The 26,229-nt window shown below is 42.6% G+C and overlaps 1 protein-coding gene across 1 annotated transcript; it reads right to left on the bottom strand.

Moving 5' to 3' along the window:
• Positions 1–334: 334 nt before the first annotated feature.
• Positions 335–24,925, bottom strand: GNA13 (G protein subunit alpha 13; the record flags this gene model as incomplete). The annotated part of the gene is made up of 4 exons (XM_084273508.1): positions 335–997; positions 5,599–5,649; positions 22,491–22,717; positions 24,643–24,925. The coding sequence occupies 4 exons, from the start codon at positions 24,923–24,925 to the stop codon at positions 425–427; spliced, it is 1,134 nt and encodes a 377-aa protein (XP_084129634.1). The 3' UTR covers positions 335–424.
• Between the last annotated feature and the right edge of the window lie 1,304 nt (positions 24,926–26,229).

Genomic DNA, 26,229 nt, shown 5'->3' with positions numbered 1-26,229 from the left:
TGGTATCACAGTCTTTGTAATGAAGTTAGATGTGGAAAGTTTCCCCCTCCCCACCTTAAATTACTGCCACAGTCTAACAATCGCAACCGTTTCACTGAGGTTTGGACTTGGAATTCTGAAGGTGGAATGAATTTTCTAGGATAACATACACATTCTCTTAAAATATTTGTCACTTTACAGGTAACTGAGACATAAGTCTGCTATAAAATTACAACTTGAGTCAACTTGAAGCTACACTGGAAGAGATTAAGCCTGAATTTCTGCAGAAATTGGCAATAATGTGTTCAGCATCAGCTTTTAGCCACATATCAAGAAGTGTGACAGGATCTGGATTTCTTTATTCCTGCTGTAAACGTCTAATTAAAAAAAAACCCAAAAAAAACCCAACACACATTTTACTCCAAGAAAAATGTCTTTTTGCACATCACTGTAACATCAGCTGCTTGAGGTTATCGTGAAGGATGGTATCCTTGACATCACGGAACACTAACCGGATGTTTTCTGTGTTAATAGCAGTGGTGAAGTGGTGGTAGAGGGGCTTCTGCTGCTGGTCCCGGCGTTTAGTACGAAAACAATCCACCAGGAATTTTTGGACATCTGTTAAGCAGTGGGGATCCCCTTCAAACTCTGGGAAATAGTCTTTGATGCTCACTTTTTGTACTTTTTCCTCAAGCAAGTCCGTCTTGTTTAAGAAGAGAATGATTGAGACGTTGCTGAAAACCCGGTTATTGACTATTGTTTCAAAAATGTTCAGGGATTCCGTAAGGCGATTCGTTTGCCGATCCTCCATCAGCACCTGGTCAAATTCACTTGAGGAAACGAGGAAGAGGATTGATGTGACGCTGTCGAAGCATTCGAACCAGCGTTTCCGTTCTGACCTTTGGCCACCTACATCAACCATTTTGAAAGGAACATTTTTGATTTCGAAGTCGTACTCGTGAATCCCTTTCGTGGGTCTTCGTGCCAGCAGGATGTCTTGCTGTGAGGGAAGATAATCCTAAAAGAGAAAAATAAAGGAGAGTTTGCCAACTAGGATATAAGTCACAGGCACGGTGATCACAGCTGACTTGCAACCGAGAGGAAAGCTTGCAGAGCTTGTCTGAATAAACATACAGATGGATGTATATTTATATGCTAACACTGAAGCGTTTTGGAAAGATCTAGAGCCCAAAGCAGGAAAGACACCCAATATTAAATCAAAACATGTACCCTAAAGAACTGGAGCTTTCCATTTGCCACATGATAAGGATGCATAAACCACCTCAGAAGTGTAGCATCACCTCCTCCCGCCAGCTTCCCTCACTCTAGGTTACTTTACGCTTCATTAACCCTTCTCCTGCAAGGCTGGGAAACACACAGGCTGCCAACACTGCACTGCAGCAAATGGGCTCTAAACCAGGCTTCTCAAACCAAATCCTACCACAGCAGGATCCCATGCTCAGTCCCTCCAGTGCTCTCATGCAGCCTACACAACTGCTTCTATAGAGAAGAGCTGCTCCACTAAGAAATTCAGTTATGCTGGAAAAGGAGAACTTCAGCATCTCACAGTGTTTGCCCCATGAATCTTCTACACCCAGGTCCAAAAAGCCACTTTTAGTAGCTGTGTGCCATCCTGTGAGCAAATACAGCCTGATTTTGTCCAGAATGTTTTGTGCAATTAGTACAACAGGAGAAGAAAGAGGCAGCTGAGGACAGCAGCCTCCTCCCAGTAGTACAGCCTAGAAGGGTACTTGAGACAGCTGGACCTGAAGTCCTCCAGCCTGCCTTTCCCCCCAGAATTCAACAGGCAGGATAAGTGGGGTTTTTTACTGCTTTTCTGACTGTCACATGAACAGTCATCATCAATGGATGCAGATTCTAACAGGAAGAGGAATTCTTACGAGTCAGCTTTCAACAGCATGAAATTAAAGACTCATACTGGGGATTTCCTTGCTCCTAGAATTACACTTCTGCACGTGGTCCAAGTCTTTCCTCTATTTAAAAAGCACGTCTGTAACAAGCAGCCAGCAGATGCTGAAGTTTAAAGCTTCATTGCTTGCTTGTTATGGAAACTTTTCCTTACATTTTTCCAAAGTTTCTCACAACTTCAGAGCGAGCAATTTAGGTTTCAGAGCTGGAATTTCAGTCTTCTCTTAGTGAATGATCCTTTGGCAGTGCCAGTTACCAGGCTGGGAGGTAAGACCACAGGCCAGAAAGTCTGATTCAAATAATATGCTGGGGCAGAGAGGTGGATAAGACATGGACACAAACACACATGGTAATTGAAATTCCAGTGTTCCAAGCTGAAGGGAGTTGGACAAGTTTGAGTCACAACTTTTAAGGTGGCAATTCTGAAATCATGAAGTGAGCATAATGGTCCAAAACTTCAAGGATCTCTTTGTTTTAGTATGTAGGCTCAAAAGTGAAACTGGCTGGAAAGAGACTGTTTTGTCTGAACTCCCAGCTCTCTATTTGAGCTGCCCCTGACTAAAGCACTGATTTTTATCATGGCACGAATCACAGAGCAGTCGTCTCAAGCACAGACTCTGTACCCTGCACTTCTTGTGTAGCACATCACACATCTAAAACCTGCACCACCTAAATCTGCACGAGAGTGGAACTGCTGAAGCAGCACCATGCTCTCTCCAGATTTCCACCCCCATGTCTGATTAAAAGAAGCGACTTTAAAGGGTAATAAGATTTTTCTCTTTGATAAATTTATCTTGGGTCTTTCCTACCAAAAATTGTTAGAGAGGGAGAACAATCAGAGGCAGAGAGCAATGGCTGTATCAAATGAAACTGTGTATGTGAAGGGATCCTCAGTAGGGCTGACTTGACATTTAGGTAAGAGAATGTCACAGATCAACACTGATCCCATCCATCTTATAAGCATCCATCTTTTGTTATTCAGGGAGTTTGTCTCAAGCTCTCAGAACAAACCCAGGAAATGGTAACAAAGCTCCAGAGCGATTTAAGTTCTTAAAGTAAATAAATAAAACAATTAATGTAATAGTCAAAGCCATATATATCTTCAATATTGAAAAAGAGCACAAAGCAAACTCTCCTGGGAGTTGGCCTGGACTGTTTATTCAGTAAAGCTTTCAAGAACAAGGAGCTTATCCATCAAATTCCTGACAAATTCCCTCTCAAGCATTATTACTCATTTAAAATTCCTTCCACACTTCCAACTACAACTAAAATCCTTTCAAGTTCTACATGCACAGAAGATCTACCATGTTTTATACAGGAGAATGGCTACTCTGATGCAACTGCTAATGAGTGTGCTGGAAGTCAAGTGCTTGGCACACAGCCACCATTTGGCTACAGGAAACTGAATACACCAGCCCCTCAGACATCTCCCAGGATTTTAGTTATCCTTTTGAGGAATGATTGTTTCCTCCCTCATGCCCTGATCATTGAGATACTTGCAGTTTGTCTCTGCAGCGATTCCAAACTAGTCCCTTCTCCAAATCTGAGGAGTGCAGCATTAGGTATTTTCCTAGGATGGCACCGAGCCTTAATTTCAAAGTCCTTTCAGTGTTTTGCCACTGTCAATCAGTGTTTTTCCTGCACACACCCCCATGCACACTCTCCTTTTCCATGCTTTGTCCAATCTTCCACATTGACTGTTTTAATTTTCCCCCCGTTGTGGGGTTTTTGGGGAAGGAGGGACAGTTTTGCTTTCTGTGCAGCTGTATTTGCCTGTAAGCACAGCTCTTCCCAAGGATACTGACTGATACTGACTCAACACATGTATTTTTCATCCCAAATTGCCTTCTTCCTCAAATCCATTGCAGCATCTTCTTCTGCAGGACATCTTTTGGTTATCAGGTGCCTCTCCTGGCTATCACATCACTCTTTGCCCAGTTAAAAATAGAGCTTCAGGCACGAGTAAGATCCAAGCACACCATGGAAGGCAACATCTCTGAGTTATTATGAATACATATAGTCTGCACTGGCAGAAGAAACAAGAGAGTTGCAAGGAATCCAGCCAACCCCACGTGTCTGTGCCAGCCAGCTACTCTTATTTTGCTGATCTGATTAAATCTGAACATTAAGTTCTTTTCCCTACGCACTGTTACCATCAGCTCCCTTTTGGCAAGAGGCACATGAATCACAGGTCTATCTGTTTAATAGCAATCTAGATGCAGGCCAGCCCCGTTGTATCAGATAGCAGATAAGAACAGTAAACTACTTATATTAATACAGTTTGGGGAATCAATCATTAGAGAAATCTTGCACGCAGATAAGAACAAACCAGAAGAACCTATCAAATCTTTCACTCAGGAACACAACTTAGCTAGCATTTCTTCCACGTTTTCTCTGCCAGCAGATCTTGAGGAGTCCCTCTGTGTCTGAACACCATTTGGTCTAAACTTTAATCCCGAAATCCTGAAATTCAGAACTCAGCATTCAATAGCAACATCTCACCTACAATATATATGTGTGTGTATAAAAATATTTTAAAAATTAGTAACTTCAAGTAGCATGTTTTCAATAAAGAAGGGCCCAGGGGGTTTAATCGTTCAGTTGATCTTAAGATCTTTGAAAAGAAGCTGCAAACATCTTTATATAATTGTGCACAATTGTGCTGGGGGGGTGTGTGAATCTTTCTGAAACTAAAGCAGCATTAGGTTGAAGACCATGAGAAATCGACCATTAGCAGAAAGTTTAGCAGTTCTTTAAAGCTGAGTGCAGTTTTCCTACTCCCTTGTAACACAAGATCAAAACAAAACTTGAAGAGCAAGTGTTGGAGTTCTCAAACACTATCCGAGAAGCACATGCATTCTGCTAGATCACCAGTGTTCCAGTAAGAAAAATGACAGTTCAAAGCAGGAAAAAAATAGTCTGGCTTAAAATAATTTTTCTATCTGTTAAAAAATTAAGCATGATGTAACAGGACTCAATTGAAGTGGTTTGGATTCCTTCATCATTTGTTAGCCATCAGCTGGATGTTACTACAGAGAAGCTGCCTCCCCATGGAGTTCAAGCTAGGAATCCCCTTACAAAGGGAGTTTTTCCACATGCTGTTTCTGCAATACACAACTCAGAAGCATCAGCATTGTATCAGCATACGACATTATTCAAGCAGTAACCAACATTTCTGTCAAAAATTTTTTCTACAGAAGTTTCAGCTGCTTCTCCTAGAGAAAACAGATTTTATTCTGTACTGTGTTTATTTTAAGGTAGAGTCTAGAGAAGGGTACCACTGGCACCAGACCTGGCACTGATGTAACAGTGTTGCTACTGGATATGTAAATCTAAAATTTGTGCTGCATTTGTGTATCAGAAACTGCTGAAGCACTACTGGAATGATCTGCTGACTAGACAAGTGTTTGTAACTTGCTTTTTGTTCATTTTGTGCAGAAGTTTTATCTCCAAAAGTCTCTTGGCCCTTGAATTGCTGGCTGTTTCTGACATGTCAGTGATGAACTGCTGAGATAATGGGACAGTTAAAATTAGCAAAAGAGAACATTATTTGGGCAGACACTAGTTTACATTTCATCTGTTTAAAACCCAGAGTTCACAAATACTACTTAAAACTCAAGACTGGAGGGATGTAGGGGGGACCAACAACAAAAAACCCCAACCAACCAAACAAAAAATAACCCAACTTACTTGTTCTCCAAGTTTATCCAAGTTGTCCAAGAAATACTTTACAGATTCCCCCTAAGAACAAAGCAAACAGTTATTTTTAAATAAATGGCACACTTGATCCAAGTAATTTACATTCTGAAGTCCAGTTAATTTACCAAAAAGTCCATATTTAGGTGTTCTAGGCTTTAATCACTACCATTTCTTAAAGCAGCTATCCTAAGAACACAACTGAAGTTTTATTTTTAGGCCAGTTTATATATAAAGCTTAAAAGCATGGGTAGGCACATTTATCATAGTTAAATTCTTTCCAAGTTTAGAATTGCTAAATAAATCCTAGAGGGATTATCCACAGGGAATATCAACGAAGCAACCACACCATCGTTCTGAGAAGTTGTGTTTGGTAATTCTAACCCTCTGAAGAGTCAGGTACAGAGATTCACTGCTGGAGAGAAGTTAATTTATAACTACATGGCCACCCGATCTCACTCATACAGGTGCTTCTCCTCAGCCAGAATAGAGGATGAGAAACCATAACAAATGAAGCATTTTACTGACTTTTTTCCTATCAGACACCAAGTAGGAAAAGAACTCGTTACTCTGGGAGGTTTGATTACCTTCCAGATTTAAGCCATCACTGTCCTTGTAAACAGTAGCTGCAGTTTGCAATCCCTCCAGTAATGTGGCTAAAGACTTTTCCATTGCAAGCCTGAACTACAGTCAACCCTCCAGAACTGTTGGGGGGGGGAGGGGGGGGCAGGATTAAGGAAGAACTCTTGTGAGGATGCTGGTGAACCTGAGTTCACTCACAACAGGTAATGTACTGACTGAATTTATTGCAAAGGGAAGTAGTACCCTTTTAGGATTCTCAGTCTTATGACAGCAGCAGAAACATGTTTCCTTTTGAAAGCTCTTGATTACCAAGCTGGAACTTATTTACTTTATAGTAAATACAGAAAAGAAACCATCTGTTCTTTCACTGCAGATAGAAGAGTAAGAATTCTCACTGAGTTTGCTTGATGGGGAATTCAAGAAGCATCCAGGCTGGGGTGACTACTTCTAAGCCAGGCAAGTGACTTACTATCAGGCTGTATTTGCTGTTCTGTCTTCCCCTCACTTGAATTTGAGCTCTGCAAATCAAACCTCAGTATTAAACTGTGTCATCTAAGCGCAATAAAGCAGGAGAAGGTAAAAACCAGTCCAAAAAGGGTTCTGGCAGACACATAAGCCAGGTACCTGTGCAAGTTCTCTCAGTACTGAGAAAGTTACATAACAGAAGCACATCCCACACCTTTACGTGTGCAATTCGAACATCAACTTTAATTAGGCAAGATTGGGACTCTGGTTGAAACATGCCTTGTGCTTGACACACCTGTAGGGAAAGAGTCCAACACCGTTCTACTACCTTACTTCACTTTCTATTTGGCTTAACATTACCCATCTTCTCTGGAGTGACAAGCTGCAGCACTAACACTAACCCCTGTCAAGCCTGGCACACCCGCTCCCAGTGACAATACTCTAGACTGACATCTTTGTCAGCACTTGGGGAATCTGTCCTACCCTCAATCCCACAAGGAGAGTGTAGGGGGGAAAAAAAAGCATTCCTATTTCATGGAAAATGAAAACATGCAGCTTTGATGCACAAATTCATCAGGCTTCCCAAGCAGGAGGAACAGGTTCAGAATTCAGGCCTTCGAAGTACTAAACCCACTATCTGTAGCTGAACATTAAGACAAAATAAAGAGTTTACAGTCAGATGTCATTTCTTTTTTTGGTCCTAGCAGGGGCTGGCAACCCTCTCACCCCCACAGAACTATGTACAGATTAGCTCCATTTCAGCCTCATTATGTGGAGGTATTTATTCCAGTACCTGGGCCTCAGAGGCTGTAGGTACACACATGTGTGCACACATACATACATTTTCATCTTAGACAGCTCTTTTTTTGCACTACTTACAGCAACGCCTGCTCCCTAAAGAAGCATTAACTCTGATGCACTGGAATGCATGAGTTACTACCACTCCTGTAAGTCCCAGGGCTTACTGCTACTGCAATGGATTGAGCAGTTGAGGCAGACAAGAAGCCACAGCCTGTAAAGGTCACAAAACACTCTCCCCCCCAGACTCCCAAAAGAGGGGATTTCCTGAAAACACCAATGCAAAATACATCAGCCTGCAGCAACAGCAATGCTCCTGAGCCCCGCATCCAATGGTAAAGTAACTGCCAGCAAGCAAACCAAGATGACTACTTCACTTGCCAGGCTGTCATGTACCAATGTCAATAGCAGACAAATACCAAGTGGTCATTTGAAAACTTGAGAGATTAAACTAGAAAAGCAAACACTTACAAGCATAGTAACAGCAGTAAATAAAGCAATGACATACCAGTTTCCCTCCTCCACATCTTCACCTCAGTCACTGGATTCTTCCCTTATGAAAATCTAGAATGTGACACACCAAGCCAGTGCCAGCATCATGACTCAACTCTCTATTTAAGGATGAAGGCTGTTCAATCGTCAGCTTCTATCAATTTATCAAGAACTTACAACAGCTTCAACATCTGTTCTTCCATCACATCCCAGACACCCTCTGTATCATGCACCTACAAGTCAGTGCCTTCACCAGCTGGAATTTTCTATCCAACCTGGACATCTTCATATTAGCAGGCTAAGCTCTGCCAACTACAGATTATCTTGAACAGCAAACTACCACAACTAACAGATTGTGATCAGAATGCACCACGGTAGAACTAAAGAGTTTTGACCCATTTTAACCAAGCTTCAAAAAGGCAGCACTACAAAGCAAGCCTCTTCCAAAGGGGTGCACCTATGTACTTCACACAGTAACAAAGAGAAACACTCTGAAAAACCCACCACACAACAACCAAGCCAGCAACCTGATGCCAGCAACTGTTAAAACTGTGAAAGAAAATTATCCGCTCACAATTATGTATGTCAGGGGTTCCAAAGACAGCTTCTGCGTAGGCTACTTTTTCCTGATACAGAAAACTAGCTCTCACTCTGTAAATCGGTGACAGCGGCTCTATTCCAACTGCCATATTCAACAGACACTTGTCACATTCTAAAATTTTGCTTTAAACAAACTGTAAAGTCTCTGGTTTACCCCAGATGACTACAAAAGAGAAACCGGGTTTCCTCACTCTGTCCCACCAGCTCCAGTGTGGCTCACCGCGTCCACAGCAGGACGTGGCTCTGCCGTCACAGCACAAAGGAGCCAGGCCAAGGACAATCATAGAATCACAGACTGGTCTGGGTTGGAAGGGACCCAAAGGATCATAGAGCTCCAACCCCACTGCCACAGGCAGGGACACCAACCTCCAGCCTGGATCTACACAAGGTTGCCCAGGGCCCCATCCAACCTGGCCTTGAACACCTCTAGGGACAGGGCACCCACCACCTCTCTGGGCAGCCTGTTCCAGCACCTCACCACTCTCTCTGTATAGAACTTCCCCCTAATATCTAATCTAAACCTTCCTTCCTTTAGTTTTATAATCCATTCCCCATTGTCCTGCCATTGTCTACCCTTTTAAAAAGTTGATTCCCCTGCTGTTTGTGTGTTTCCTTCAGGTACTGGAAGGCTGCAATGACAAGATCAGTAAGAGACTGGGGAACTGCAGGATCTGCCCACATTGAAAGACTCAGCAGTTCTCCCTTATATTCCTGCTGCCTTCACACCCCTCTTCTGCGAGCACAGACAATGGAAATGAAAACTCAAGATCCACTTAGAGAAAATGCAGTGGTGTGAAGGTCTTACATTGTTCACAGGTGAACCTTCAGGGGTTTTTTAAATGCAGGTGAACCCTTTAAAGTAATTTTTAACAGTTGAACAGTTCTGGACTGCAACCTGTGGTTGAAGGTTACCAAGGCAGGAACCATACCATGGAGCCTTGCTTATCCACTGCCCACTTCCTTCTCCTCAAACACAGGCCCAAAGGCACCAAGGTAAGTGACAAAGTCAAGCACAGGCACGAGCATATCTCTCACACGCATGTGGACATACTGCAGTAACACAAGCTTCAACACACATGAATAAAATAGAATGAATGGCCTACACATTAGTTTCAAAGACTCTAACACACCTTATACAGGATTAAAACTGTATCAGAATCTCAGATTTTAAGCAACTGCTTTGCTTGTAGAAGATGCCCTTTTTTTATTCAGATGGAGCACATGCATCTCAGCTGCACCCCGTCAGCCTACTCCCAATTCAGAAATGCATGTAAACCACAGGAAGTTGACTGTTAAGTAACTTTATTCATAACTGTCAAGTATTCAATTTTCAGCAAGGTTTGATTCAAAACAGCTTGTGTGCCTCACCGAAAAAAGCCAAGCCAAGTCATTTCACTGCAAACATACAAGAAAACACACACAAGTAAATCATATTCTTACTCAGGTACTTGATGTTATGGCAACAGCTTCCCATACAATACTGCATTTATTTTAATGAGTCTTGCTCATGCCTGTATAATGACCTACAGTCAAGTTTTAGGTCGTGGTCTTTTTCTACAATTCCAGGATTAAAGCAGATATTGGTCATCTACCTACAGGACAGTAGTGTATTGCAGCTGCTCGTGTGGTCTTCTGAGGCAAACCAGATTAGTTATCTTTTATAAACAAAATACAGCACAGAGAAAGATTAGTCTAAAGCATTGCTAGTTAGTGCCTAAAGCAAAATAACCACAAAAATATTTTAGGGGAGGGAAAAAAAAAAAAGAACTACAAGAAATACACAACAGAACAACACATCTTTTAAATGCAGGAAGTGGCACCAATTTCTTTGGTTTCCATTAAAACAACGTCCGTAATCTAAATACGATCTGTTGAAACCTTAGCATAGCCAAATGGCTTTTAGTTGTTCTAAGGAAACATAGACACTACATTTTTTCCAATAGCAATCACATAAAAGAAAGAAAAAGCATCAAATAAAGATTTAGTCATCTCAAGGTTGAAAGAAAGAAGCAGACAATTTATAAATGCATCTGCATTTGGCTGCCTGTTCAGTGGAACATACTGAACTGACAAGACTTCTGATGTATCTGAAAGAATAAATCAGATATTTAAAGAAAATACAAGATAGAATTTAGTAACTCTGGATTAGAATTAGAGAGACCAGCAAACATTTTCAAGACCTTACTTGAATTTCTGCAAAAAGAGCTAATTCCTGTTTTATTTAATTAACCCCCCCAAACATAAACAAAAATCCCCAACAACAGCAGCTTTTTAAAAAGCATAGTTTAGAATAAGAACAGGAAACTACCATCTTTTTAGGCTGGCATATACTTGCCTGAATTGACATGCAAACCAAATCATAACATGGGAAAAGCAGCTTCAAGACAGACAGACGATGGAGGAATAATCTGACCCTTAGAATTCAGGATCTTACAAAATCCTACCAATCCTTACAGCATACACAATGCACAGATTTCTTTCTACTAGAGGCTTAATCCAGACAAATCCAAATCTGAAGATTTTGACCAAGAATCCAGAGAAAAGAATCCTATCATATAACTTGTTTATTCGAGGAAGTAAATTTAAAATCCAGATACTTTGCCTATTTTATAGCAGCAATTTAGCAACTTGCTTGGTATCTCCTGAGGTGAGGAGAAACAATTTGTTTCCCAATCGCCACTCCTCTGCTTTAAAGCTTGATGTAGCACCATTACGCAGCAATTTCATTAGCAGTATTTCAAGAGTTTACCATAAGCATAATACAATAATTATTCTTAATAAGAGAGCTAAGGGCATTTAGGGAAAAGTGTTGAGGTAAGCAACAATGTATTTACTTATCAAACTGCAAGTCTGGGTCAAAATATCTGAGTGTGGGCTCACACAAAAAACATTTCCTGGAGAGAATGATGTTTCCTTTCTCTGAGTGTTAATTATGGCCAAAGTTATGTTAAAACCAGCATCAACTGGCACTCCTGCCAAAACAAAGCGGTCCCCATTGATGCCCACATGAGCATTATCAGAGCCATGTGCAGCCCAGCTCTGTGTTGGACTAATCCTTCCCTCTGTGAGGAGAGCAAACTGTTTTAACAGGGGAAGCACTGACAGACCCACCTGAAAAGGGCTGGAGCACAGATACCTTGTGTCAGCCAGGATCAGGCAGTGAGGGATCACACAGCTTCTTTCTCTCCAGCTAAACCATTTGAATAGTCGTTTTAAATCTGATCTGCCCATTTTCAAAGATAAACTGTAAGTACATTGGGGTTAACTGCGGCTTCTTTGTCAGGCTGGAGAATCTGAGCCATGGGCTACATTGCTTATACAGGAGTAGAAAATAGGCCTGTTCTCTCCCAATACATGTCACAAATGCGTCACTGCTCATCCCACCTCAGAGAGCACTATCCTATTTCCTCTTTTCAGCACTTCCTGCATGCAGCTCAAGTCACACTTGCCTCTTGTTTTTTCAAAGCAATCAGAACTGCATCATGCGGTGTAGAAGTGAAACCCGTCGGCATTTGGTCACACAAACTGGGTATCTGTCCTAAAAAAAAGGAAAGGCTGAAAGCCTGACTCATAGAAGTAACGTTTGGTAAAACCCTTTGCCAGCAGAGCAGAATTTGTATTCGCAAGAGTTGAATCACATTGGGTGGAGGGTGTTCAACAGCACAAAGCTACAAAGGCACCAAGGAAGGGAGGAGCCGCACCGAGTTTATTTCATGACTGACATCTTGCATAATGGCGTTAAGAAGGAAAGGTGAAGGAGTTTAAGAGGGGTTTTAACCCAATAATATCCCTTTAATCTATTATCCCCTATTTACTGCGTAATCCAATTAATCCATAATTCTCAAAACGTGGCTAACAAATGAAGACAGAGCACGCCAACCCGCAGACAGAGCACTGCAGCATCTGCACCGGCTGGGTACCCAGGAGCACCTCCCACGGCTACCCAAACAGCTGCCAGTGGAAGACAGGAGGTGAGCCAAGCCACAGGCAAGTCAGTCTAGAACTACATCCTCCTAATATGGCTCCAGTATCTGCTCCCTCCTTCTCCTTCTAGCACTGGAGACTTGCAGTCTGATGCTACCCTTCCAAGTGCCTCATTCACTTACACACTTCAGACTCAGAATTCTCTCATCAGCAGACTTTTCCACTGTTTCAGACATAACATGCTACCCCAATTAATCAGATGAAGACATGACCAAGCACTAAGCAGAACTTAATCTGCATTACTAGTATACCACAGAGCAAACTGTTCCAATTTTCAACTACTTTTCTAAGAGGGCATAAATCCAATTTAATTTTTCTCAGCTAGGTATCCCTCCCCTCTCCCGAAGGAGGGATGCAATTGCCAGATTTTTAATGAAACTTGCTTAAAAGGATGAAAACTCACTACAGTTTACAGGCATGAGACAGTATTCCACTGAAGTGTACAGAAATACAGTTTCTTCATGCAAGGCATTCTGTTATCATATTTCTTGGATTACTTGGAAACCAGGATGAGCCATATTCTATAAACAGCTCAGAATTTTAAGAAACTGCATAGCTTTGAGTTGGGTGAAGTGATATTCCATTTATACAACTCCAGAGCAAAACCCAAAAGCCTGCTGAGACTCTGCCCCACAATCCAAAACCTTAGAACTACACAAAGTTTCTCCTGGCACATCATTTTCCTTAGGGTCACCAATGGTTCCAAATAGGAAGCAAACTCAAGTCTACTGCCACCCCTTCTAGATCAGAGCCAGGTTAAGAAATGCAATCCATACCAATGGGACACAATGCACACACAACCCACCCATCAAATGGGCTTCCATTTGCTGGAACCTAGCAGAAATTAATCCACAAAAACACATTAGGATATGTTATCCACAAGATCAGGTACACTTTCTTTTTCAAAGACCTTTTTACTCTCTCCCTCTGTATTTAAAACCTAAATGCCTCTTTTAGAAAGTTTTACTTTAGGAAAGACACCAATACTTTGCAAAAGATTTTCAAATTTCATTGATTAAACAAATCTTGCAAGTCATGGCACACACACAGACCTAGAAATCATACAAAAACATGCACTGACCAAGATGAAACAGCCACCTCCCAATTAATATTTACAGTCTGGAAAACATCTATATAAACTTCAGATGTTTTGCACACAAGCAGACTAGTACCAGACTGTAAACATTCGTTCTTCTTTCAGTGCAGTGACCTACTGGCTCCATGACTTCATGTGTTTGCAACTCAAACTGCATTTAATCTAACACTGAAGCAGTAGTGAGTCTGCAGATCTGCCATCCATCATTTAGGGCTTTACTTGCTTCCAAGTTTTACAAGACCGGCAAAGGCTCCCAAAAACATGACAAATATTTGGCTTGTGGAAATGTATCAGCACTAAAACTGGACATACTGAACCTTAAAATGCCCATTATTGCACACTGTGTAAACTAAATCACAACATTTCAAAAGCAGAACCCTAAACTAGGTAACGATGCAAGCATGAAGTATTCTTAGCATTCGGTTTTAAAGTACATTTGGTTCCTATTTCAGCCTCGTGAGAAAACCAGATGACCAAATGCTTTTTAGTTCCTTCCTCTGCCTCAATTAGCAGAATCCATTTCAATTACATTCTGGGACTTCTGTTTGCAAACAATGACATACTAATAGAGCAGCTCTTGCTACAAGCTATCTGACAAGATTCAGTGATAATTTACTAGGTCTTGTGAAGGAGAGAGCTACGTGTATCAGATGAACATTAGTGTTTTCAGAAGTTAGTAAAAGCTGTTTCTAAAGCACTCAAAGTAACAGGAGAGTACACAAGACATCCTAAACAGCAGCAATTTCCAACAGGGTACAAACATTTCACATCACTTAAAGAATTTTATACTAGAAATTCACTAAAAATAGAAATTAATTATTAATGCAACTATTTGCTAGTGAAAACAGTTCAAGGTCCCAAAACCATCCACATGTAAAATTTGCCTGCACTGGGTTTTGTTCGGGTTTATTTTTGGGTTTTTTCTTTACACAGCATTTTGTGTAGATCTTTGTATTACAGATGGCATCAGTGCAGTGTGTTTCCGTGCCTGGAAATTCTGCATCCTCTTTTATTTAGTCACCAGTGGGTGATCAAATACTGTCATGTGCCCAGTGAGAAGCTCTTCCAGGCAGCCTGCCAAGACCGACTGCTCCAGCACCACTAAACAAAGGAAAAAGATACAGAAACCCCAATGTATTCCTGTACTTCTCCTATACAAAAGATTTTGGGGTCTTTTCAGTTCCTTGTTTAAGTCAGTGAAGAGGAGCATGACGTTGCAGTTATTTTAACTGCAGGAGAATACAAAGTCCTGGGAAAGCATTTAAGGCATGAATGTCCACAATGGAGAAGCACGTAGCGTGGCCCAGTGAATTAAGGGCTGCAGAAGTCAGCTCACTGGCTACTAATAGTCTGAAAGTTTTCTTCTCTAAAACAGCTGGAGTTATCAGTTGCTGTGACATCAGGCTGTTTTCTATATCCCAAATTCCTCAACTTCTCCAGCTGTTTTACCTGATGCTTATTGTTAATGCACACATTCAAGAGGACAAGATCCTGGAAATAATTTAGGACCTTCTTCAGCCGTTGGTGAGGTCTTAAAACGTTTTCTTTTTTCACTATTTAAATTCAAGCTGTCAAACTATTTTTGTGATAGAGTATAAGGACTGGAGAAGATAAGGGGTGGTCTGTAAGATTCTCTCTAAGATTTTAATTTTCACAAGATCACAAGAATCACAAGGTTGGAAGAGACCTTTGAAGATCATCAAGTCCAACCATTCCCATCCTATGCTAAACCATATCCCAAGGTACCTCATCTACCCTTTTTTTGAACACATCCAGGGATGGTGACTCTACCACCTCCCTGGGCAGCCTGTTCCAGCCCCTGACAACTCTTTCAGTAAAAATTTTTTTTCAAGTATCCAATCTAAACCTGCCCTGGCACAGCTTCATGCCATTTCCCACTGTTTTTATTAAATACTTAGTGTTTGAAGCTGTAAATTAACTCATATTATGTTCTATGACCCATCTATTCACCTTCAAGACATAAACAAAAGGCTTCATAATCCAGAATGATACAAGATATGATTTGTTATCAGATAGATTCCAGCAGCAGCATCAGTAACACCTCTTGCTGCTCTGCAAAAGGGGCAGGCTCTGCACCTTCTGAACTTCAAATTCATTTATGGTACATTTCAATAAAAGAAAAGTGCCAGTAAGACACAAGGCTGGTAGGGAGATTATCTTGCTTCCTATGTGAAACACCAGTACAGTTATTCTATTGCTTTTCTTACATAGTGAGGTCAGCTGCTCTTGTCTCACATTTTCTTAAGCAACTTCCTTAGCTACCAGGAGGTAGAGTTTCCTATCGCTTTGCTCGGGTACAGCGTGAATGTAGAACCTATAGACGGTGTTGATAATTAATTGACATTTAGGCCAGTAGAGACAGCCAAAATGCCCAAATACAAACTGAGCATAAAACGTGTTCAATGAGAGCAGACTTCACTAGCTTCTAAGACTTGTTAGAGTTCACCAAATTAGGGAACAGCAGCACAAATCAAGCTGCCCCTGGCATCCCACGGTAATCCTGAACGATCCTATATTTACATATGAAAAAGATCACTCTGTATTGTTTGCCTCAGGTGGAAAGTTAATTTCACCTATATAGATGGAAGATCACAGCAGCATTCACATCACCTGTTTTGCCAGCAGAGATTTGCTGACAGCTACGAATATTGGGACTTTGTAGTGTAGATTGCACTTCTATTTAGTAAAGTGATTTCTAAATGGACAGAGAACAGTGCAGCCATCGCTACATTCAAATTCTGTGGTGTAAGGAGACAGTTGTACAGGTACTAACACGTAGTATCTTGAAGGTTAGCAGCCAGCAAGGAAACAAGCTCTGAATGAGTGTTTGTACCAAGGTCTCATGTTACACCTGAAGCAGCAACAAAAGCTCATCCAGCACATTTGTGCCAATTTAAAGGAGTCCTCTGAGAACAGGTTCACGGGTTTGAGACATGTGACAAGCTGAATAAGTCTTTTCCCCTGAATTCTTTAGGTATTGGCATGCACAGCATATTCAGAAGGACGCTTATATTTCACCATTATTTAATCATGGCTGAGCTACAGAAGTACAGGTTTTTTCTTTCAAGAAGCAGGTAACCCTTCATCCTTCTGCAACAGAATGTTTAGGAAACTAAAACACATTATGATCAACAGGACATAGCTGGTTTCAGAGACAGTATGTGTAAGAAAGAACACACTGCTCTGCTCCCACACTGTGTTGTCGAACTCTCCATTCGTTTCCCATAAACAGTATCTGGATTGAGTTTGAATCACGAATTCCATCCTCAGATGTTGCACTGAAAAGCTAAGCTTATAAACTGTACTAGCAAAAAAGAAAAATAGCAGCATTCAGAAAAAATTGCACTACAACATCAACTGGCAATACAAGACCACTGCTCTCACAGCACTATGGTGTTTTACTGCTAATGAGTCAGGTGGCAGGAACGGAAGAAGGGTGGAAAGGGAAGGTGGCAGTTCCAGCAACAGCCTTTCAAAGCAGCAACTCACAGAGGCTGAAACAGATTTAGAAAATGGTAAAAAAATAAAGACATTTTGTGTTAAATTTTTATCAAAGTTAACCTGAAGAAGTGAATTAAAATCTTGCAGTCAGCTGAAGAGCTCAGTTAAAACATTTCAGTCAATCCCCGTTACCAAAGCACCAGTATACAGACTGAAGGGCTTCTAGCCACAAGCCAAGAGTAAGGAAACTCGGTTTGTTATTGTTTGACCCTCATTTTAATCTCTATATGGAGCCTTATTGATACAAACTTAAAGCCAGCATTATCTTGTCATTGGGGAAGGAAAACCAGCAAATCCTCAAGAATTCTGAGTCTTTTCTGAGGATCTGAATGACTGATTTTAAAGTATAAATTTGCAAAGCACTTTTCTTTCCATAATTATAGCATCAAGCTTGAATAAATCCTTTTTCCATAAACACCAAAAGCTTACAAGTAGCTCTAACCTTTCCAAGGCCTTTAAGGAGTCATGCTCACTGTATACAGGCCATCCTGTCATTTGATGTTTTGTAGAGCTATTGATTGGGGAAAGAGTGGAAAACAATTCTTCAACACAAAACAACAGCTTCGTGGTTTTCCCCACAAAAATTTAAATGACAGCCAGTGTACATACAACATTATATTTAATTAAGTAAGTCTGAATTATATGATTAGGCACCCAAACAGTCACTGCATATGTTTACAGAAAAGCTGGGTGATAGGATCTCACATCCGTAATGAAGAAGATTCTTCCGTCAGTCTGCGAAACTTTCTACCAACAGTTTATGCACTGAAGCATGTCCCAACAGAACCACCTACACACTTCAAGAAACAGAGCGGGACAATCAAACACCCAACCCCAGAACCAAGATGAAGTCTGGGAAAGGGAGAGAGGGAAAGGGGAAAAGACATCGCTATCCCCCCACTTAGGAGTGTGTGTGAGGGGTTGCAGAGGACAAATACTGATGGGAGTATCAACACATTACAGAGGGCACAAGCTGTTGAAAGGCTTCTGAAATTCAGCACCACAAACATGGTGTGGATGCTCTCAACAAACCACAGAAAAGATACTGTGTTTCTAGGTTCTAAGCTCGTGGCTTCAGAGAGATGCTCAAATACCATCCTCACAACTGTTTCGTAAGATGGGCATCCACACTTGATAAAGAGGAAGAGCTCAACGTCTGACAGCCTAGCCTGGCTTCAACCACTCTCTATCACCACTCTATCTATGGTCAAGCACATTTCAAGGGCATGTTGCCTACGCACCTGAAAGAACAGTCAATTCTGCTCACACTTTCAGTGGCTCACTATTTGCAGTAGAGCCAATTTAATATTCTTGTGCGTACGCCAGCCCCAAGTTCTGACAGAACCCAAAAAGGCCCAAGCAGAATAAAAAACAATCTTACAGTGACCCAAACAACACCCTCAAAAACTACTACTCTTCAATAGAAAAATGCTAGAAGCTGCAGCAAAACCCACAGTAAAACTTAAGCTGAACACGCCTTTTCCTGTCTTCTATAATCAGATCTCACACTTACAGACATGTCACAGAAGTAAACAAGATCCAGAGGATCCCATCATCCTCGGTGTATCATCTGTGTCTGCAGTTCTCTATGCAAATAAGAACAGAATCAAGTATTGTGACTGCCCCTGCACATTGTAGGTTCACAGCACTAAAAGGCAAACAACACTTGGTGTAACTCCCAAGTAGGGCAAAATATCTACCTGAAGATCAACAATTGCTGGTAGCATACATAGAAATCCACCCAAAAGTTGCCTTTGACAAGAACAAATCTTCAACACATTCAAAGCTTATCGTACATCTGAACAGCTTGGCTCTCATCTCACTTTTCCATTCTCAGAGAATTAGAAGACTCCTGGACACTACTACTTCAGAACACTTCTCTGTTAACGACTCTCGCAGCAAATTCAAGAGACGCAAGTTCACAGCAAAGGCACTGAAGCGAGAGGCAGCTCTTACTCAGAAGTGCTTTCCTCAGTGTTATTAGATCCGCAGCACTAGACACTCCGCAGCTGACAGTGCCTCAAAGCAAACCTCGATGAGAACAGCAAACCCTTACAACCTCAGCACTGAATAACTCAGGAGCAGAAATACAAAGGCTAGGAAATGTCTAGTTAAAGCAGTTTGCGTGTTGTAGAATTAAGATAATGGATGTGTTTATTCAAGTCATTTCAGGAGATTTTTACCGGAAAACGACTTGCAGAGAGAAATCTGCAGCGTTAATTAGATGTCAGAAAGCGTTAGGCTGATTCAGAGGAACTCTGTAACTAATCCACATTAGCTAAAGGCTGTAGGAGAAGTAAGATGGGTAAAGAAAGCCTGAGGATGACCAGAATCTTAACTGGAAGTTACAGGAACTGTCTAGACTACAAAGCCGGAAGAGTCTGTAGTTAACCATGACTATCACCTGAATACCTTTGGTTTGTAATGAAATTCGAGGGATTATAATGTTAACCACCTGAGAAGTATTGAAGTGGCATATATACTGCACTAAGCTGCAATTAACTCTTTCCAGTTTTAAAGCACTACACAACTGTGAACTAATGAATTTTCATAAATACTGTTGTTAGTAGCCAGAAGGCTCTATTTTTATACCAAGGAAAATAAATCATATTGACTATCCCCATGACCACTTAAGTGAACAAAATGAGGAAGGACACACCAGTGAACCCAGCATGGAAATGCTGATTTCTAATTCCATTAAAATTCAACCAAGTCCTGGTTTTCCCTCTCTCATGCTGCTATAAAGAGACCACTTTTTTTTTTTCAGGCTCCTAGCATCATCTCTGACACGGTCAGTAAAAACAACCAAAGGCAAGAGCAGCTCAATGATCTCTCACAAACACACATACATCTTATTGCTTTAACCATATACATGCAGAAATTTTACTCAAACTCTCTCTCTTTAAGTCTTTAACCTGTCCAAGCTACAAATGGCTTCTAAAATTAAATACTATGGCTTACTTTCTTCCAGAATGTAAATTTTTCACTCCTTATCTATCACTGCTCTGTTCTTTATTTGCTCACTTCTACCTTCACCCCAAAGCACCCAACTCCCATGACAAACAATACCTGCCCAGCATCCCTGCCTCTCCTCTCTCTTCATACGAACCATGTTTTTCAATGCAAACTCGATACGGTGAAAAAAGTTAAAAATCACTTAACTGTCTGACAATAAGTTACATACAGTTAAATAATATTCTTCTACCATGCTCAGTCCCAGGATTTTACAGTTCTTTTTTAATGCCACTTTCCCCTCTCTCCTACTCATCCAATGACAGCCAGTAACTGTCCTTTCATTGTATTTTTACCACAAGCAGATGCAATGGAAGTAAAATACTATTTCTCTCTTATTTCCCCATTCTACAACACTAAGTTATCAGTCTTGAATCCTCACTTCAAGAGTCAGTACTCAACATAATTGACCTGCCTGCAACTCTTCAAACTTTCCCCTGCTCTACCTCTGGACTTGATACACCTACCACTCCCTCTTTAACCTGTGTCTTCCTTACAGATTACAGCATGTAAAAACCCTCTGAACGTTTCTCTGAACGATGCTCAGCAGCACGTAGGGTGAAAAACCATTCTGCTTTTCTGCTTTCAGGAGTTTCCTGCCATACTGCTGCTGACACAGAGCTCTGTTCTAACTTAAGTTGTAAGTCAAGACGTGGTGCTTGACCAGCACTGATCACACTGCTTGCACTCAATACAATGACATCATTCAGCTTTTTTTATGTTTATAATTTGGCATAAATATCTCAGGCGGAGATTTTAAAAGTATTTAGGAAATAAGGCAATTTAAGTGTAAATAAAAGAGTTACCTTACATTCAAAAATTAGTATTAGGACAGTACTCAGCTATAAGAGCACATTCTGTTTATATTTCTGAGCCTAGAACACATTCTGTTTATATTCTTGCAGAGCATGCTGTACATATTTAGGGATTTCCAAAAGCAAGCCATAGTTTTTCTGTTGGATTCAGAACTACTCAAAGTGAAACTCTGCACATGCTTCAGTTATGGAAAGAACCTACTTCTCCCAGACTCAAGATGACAGAACAGCAACAGCTCCCTTTTCCTTTGCTTCTTGGCCAGAAGTTACTAAACATGCCAAACCCATTTTATTTAACAGATTTTAAAACAGATCACTCTGGCACAGCAATTGCGTCACTGGAAGTCACATCTGTACCACAAGAGGATCTTGACTATTGCAGGGCAATTACCCTTTTATGATTGCTTTGAAGGCGAAACGCAAGGAGCAATAGGTCTCATTAGAAACTTATTCATACAACGCAGAACCAGGCTGGGCTGGTGATAGGTTGCCCAAGCACCTGCCCATTCTGCAATCTCTAGAAGACATTCCATGATCAGGGCAATACATATTTATAGAGTATTTACACAACCTATTTAAGTCAGAGTATGATTACACAACTGTTCATAATAGCCCAACAGGAGACATCACCAGCTATTGTTCAGATTCACAACTAACACAAAGGTTATTTTTAAGACATAAAAACACAAAGCCACTTAGGTTTAAGAGAAGTGCAAGAACAGATTTAATCTATTTTAAGATTCTCAGCCCCCACCCCCACAAAATCCTATGCTACTGGCATTCACACACAAGTCTACGAACAGCAAAGCTAACCTAAATTTTTCATTTCCTTCTGCAGCATTGGCATGGAAATGGAGCAGAGGGGACTTCAGCTGTCATGGACAGTTAAAGCTCCAGCATCAGAACATGTTTCTTTTCCTCTCCAATCCAACTATTAAACTGTACACTCCATCTTCAGCTGAGAACTTCAATATAACAAAAATATCATCACATGAGTATTAACACAGACATTCAAAATTAAACAGGAAGTATACAGAGGCAATGTTTGCTAGATTGCTCAAATTGGAATAAAGGGAGTGGTTTTTAAATTCTTCTCATTAACCCATGCATACCTTTTCTTAAAAATCACATTACTATCAAGTCTTCCTTTATTACAAACCTTTTTTTTCTTTGTTAACTCGAAGCACTAGGTAACAAAGGGCAGAAATAATCAGATGGTAAAAACAGTACACAGGTACTAGCTTTGTTACAAGACATGAGAGCCCTCTGTACCTCAGCTTTCTCACATACGAAATGAGGACAATTATGTCAGGAGCTGTTTATTATTCTTGGTTTTAAAAAAAGGAAGGGAGGAGGGAAGGAGCTAAATGCATCTCTCTGCAATACCGCAGGGTTAGAGCCTATCATCCACAAACGCTTCAGATGCGTAAGAGGGCCACTCCATCTGTGTTTTAAGGAAGAACGACCCAGGAACAAGAACCACATGCACTCATTTAAAGACACTGAAACCCAAATCTTACCAGCTGGAATTCTCTGCGCCTGTCGTACGCGTGCTGGATGCCGCTATCCGCCCATAGAGCTCGAATGGCTGGCAGGTACTGCAGAAACACCGCCGTCTCCACCATGCCTTGCACCACCGTGACTGAGCGAGTATCAAAAGCCATCATCATGTCGCCATTGCTCTGGTTAGCAGGATCTCCCCAAGGGATATGAAGTTTCTCTCTGGCATCTACAAGGACTCTCACACCTTTGAACATGGAAGAGAATCGCAATTAGAGTTTCTCAGCATCTACTGTTTCACTAGCCTACAAACCTGCAGAGATTCAAACAATGCCCTCAGTCTGTCTGGTCAAAGCTCAGCGTGAGTACCCACCCAGCAGGAAATCGGAAAGCTCCTGCAGAACTGACCCATCGCCCTACCTTTTCAGGTGACATCAAAACTCAGGTATTTACTCTCAGAAAATCACAGCCGTGACCAACAGTACTACATCCACAGGACAAGTTTAACTCCTGAAAAAGCACCAGTTTTAATTGCTAAATCCCCAGTCTCTGCGACCCAGCAAACTTTTACAGATATTTTCATGTCACTCTGCTCTCCAGAGCCATTCTACAGTTGTTAAGTTTACCTGGCATGAATACAAGTCAAATGAAGTATGTTTAAATGCCTATTTCAGAATATGTGAAATCATCTGACTGTTTATTTTAACGTTCCCTAGTCTTTGTATTATTATTAACTTGGCACCTAGTTATGTCAACTTACAGAGAGCTATCACGGCCTCTAATGTTTTCAGAGATAAGAAGACATCATTTACTAAAATGATACAACTTTCTAAAAGTATGCTTTTACTGCTGAAGTGCAGGAGTTGTATCACCTAAACACTTCACCAAGCTTCTTGCTGCTGTTGTTTTGGTAAATATTCTCTAGGAGAAACAGTATTTTCAAACTTCTCTTACACAGAACTAAAGAAAAACAAGTTATCATTGTGACAAGAGATATACGGGGAAACCAATTCCAGTACTAAATTAATTGGTGAAAAAATAGGAAAATGATGCAATAACAAGTGACTATATAACATGCAAAACTATTTCTTCCCAAGCTTCATTCTTCTCCCATAATTTTTCTATCAATCAAAAGCAATGACTGCAGGAAAGGAACCTCCAAAAAAAGATCTGCAGTTCCTACTTGTATTCTTAGGCAGAGTAGGAAGTACCTTCCTCATTAATAAGCTATAGCCCAGTCCACAGGCGTGTTCGTGATTTCTACTGCCTTCCTATTTACAGGTTTTTTCCAGGCTTGATTTGCAAGCAGCTTTGTAAAACAATTATCTTTAAGAAACACTAGGTGCAGTGATTAAGAATCACAACACTCTGCTGCCTTGAGAAACTCGGTTAAGCCTTTGTCCAGCTATTACACAGTCCAAACTGAAAATCTGATGAACAATGTGGGTGAGAGAGGGAATACACGTAAAGGATGACAAGCAGTGAAATCAAGAGCCCACTCCTAAACCATGTGTGGAGGTTTTGGCAACGCATCTATGAGAAGCGGCTCTGCGTGCGGGTTGCTGTTAATTGATGTGTCAGCCTAGTTTCCAACTAGGCAATGTTTCTTCTGAACCCAACGAAACGCAGGGCGCTTCCTCCTCAGGCACTGGGCTCGGCTCATCCTCACGCACTTTCAGGTGCATCTTCCCCCCCCCCCCCTCCAGCCCCCCGCCTCCCATCCATTATCGCTCATTACGCGATCGCATTTCCAGGAAATGGCAAAGCTCGGGACCTTACGGACTGAAACCGCTGCTCCCGAGGCAGGAGCTGAAACCGCCCTGCGCAGCACGACGGGCCGCGGCCGGGCCAGCGCCCATCGCGGGGGAGACCCCGTCACGGCAAGGGGGGCATCGCGCGGGGCTGGGGGCTGCTCCCCGACCGCTGACACGGGCAGCGCAGAGCCGCTTGTCCTCGGCGGGAGGAAGGGTGAGGCGCCCCAATCGAAAGCGCCGGCCGTGCGGGAGGCGGCAGCGACCCCGCGGCTCTCGGGGCCCCAGGGACTCCCCGCTCCCGCCCTGAGGGCGCCGACTCTCCCCCTCCCTCCCCTCCCCGGCCGGGCCGTGCCCCCGCAGGCCGCCGGCCCGGTGCCTCGCAGGGCAGGGCGGGCCGGCCCCGCCGCCGCTCACCCACCCTTGATCACGTTGCTGTAGATGGTGGCGCGGAACTCCTCGCGGGCCGCCCGGTCCCAGTCCTGCCCGTGGATGATCCGCATCTGCTTGAGGAAGGTGGACTTGCCGCTCTCGCCCGCGCCCAGCAGCAGGATCTTGACGAGGCGCTTCACGTACGTCTTCTCGCGGTTGAGGCACTTGTCGATCTCCTTGGACTTGCGCTGCTGCTCGGCCTCGCCGCTGGTGAGCAGGCAGCCGGGGAAGCAGCCCGACAGCACGGAGCGGGACGGCAGGAAGTCCGCCATCTTAGCAAGCACTGCCAGCGAGGGGAGCGGCCGCCCGGCCCGCACCAGCCCGCTCTCTGCCCGCGCATGCGCGCCCAGCGCCCCGCCCATGCCCATGTGACACCCTCTCTCCCTCCCGCCTCACACGCCCGCTCACGTGACCGCCGGAAGGCAGTCGTGGGGTGCGTCACGTGACGTGCACGTTCCTCTATCTCCCCCCCCTTCCCCGCCCGCAGGGGAGGGGGCTTGTCACGTGACGAGGGCGAGTGTCCGCCCTTGGCGGGAGGGCTGCCCGCGAGCGGCGCCTCACAGGAAATGGCGGGACGGGGCCGCTGCTCCCGGCTCCGTTACCGGCGGGGCCGCGTTCGCAGCCCCGACCCAAACGAAGCGTGCGCTCGCGTGAGGGATAAACGAGGCCCGGGCCAGCCGGTCCAGGCAGCCGGCACCTCCTCCGCGGCTCCGTAGCCGGGAAGCTGAGAGGCGAGCGGCCGGGAGGGGTCAGGCCTCGGTCGGGGGGGCAGGATGGAGCTTGCCAGCTAAGCAGCTTTTTGTTCTCGGTGCAAAAAAAAAAAGAAATTAGCTTCGTTAAAGCGCTTTGAACAATTTGGCACGTACTTCCTCTCTGCTCCTCTGAGAAGAGCTTTCCAGTGGCGCGGGGACAGAGCGCCAGGCTGAACAAACTCCAGTTCCGGGCCTCACCCATGGGCTGTACATAGGCACGGCAATCAAAAGTGAGCGGAACTCTTTATCCCTCACGAAGTTAAAAGAAACAAAGACAGTTATTTCAAGTACTTGGTAGTAAAATTTTCCTTGCAGTTGACAGCCCTTCATGTGGTGGGTGGAGCAAATAATAGGCTGAGGGACGTGCAAGGATTTAAAATCTGACTCTTCCAGCGACCCATCCCTGAGCACAACTTATCTCCTCATCACTTATGCAAAGAACTAACTTGCCAGCAGTTAGACCAGCGTAGTGCAAAGTGTTCCAACTCAGCTGCCTACACAAATACACCAGCTGAAGACATGGTCTGTAAGATGAAATGCAAAAAGACAGTGTTATAAATTGCTTTCCTTATTGATTCAGCTTTTCAACACTACTCAGAGAAGCCTGATGTAGTGTGTGTTGGTCAGTCAGATCAAGTCTGTGCTCTCACACACATGCTTGCCAACACGGTTACTTTCCTTTGGCTTAAGGATGAAGATAAATACATACAGCTGAAAAGGAAATGCTTGTGCTCATGAGGCGTATCTCAGTTGAGAGCATGTACATCCATGTCATACTTTTATGATAAGGCTATTTATAGACTAGATTGCAGATATAATTTAGA

Source organism: Gallinula chloropus (genome assembly GCF_964237585.1).
Source record: "Gallinula chloropus genome assembly, chromosome: 20".
NCBI classification, from domain to species: Eukaryota; Metazoa; Chordata; class Aves; order Gruiformes; family Rallidae; genus Gallinula; species Gallinula chloropus.
This window is presented reverse-complemented; position numbering and strand designations above follow the sequence as displayed.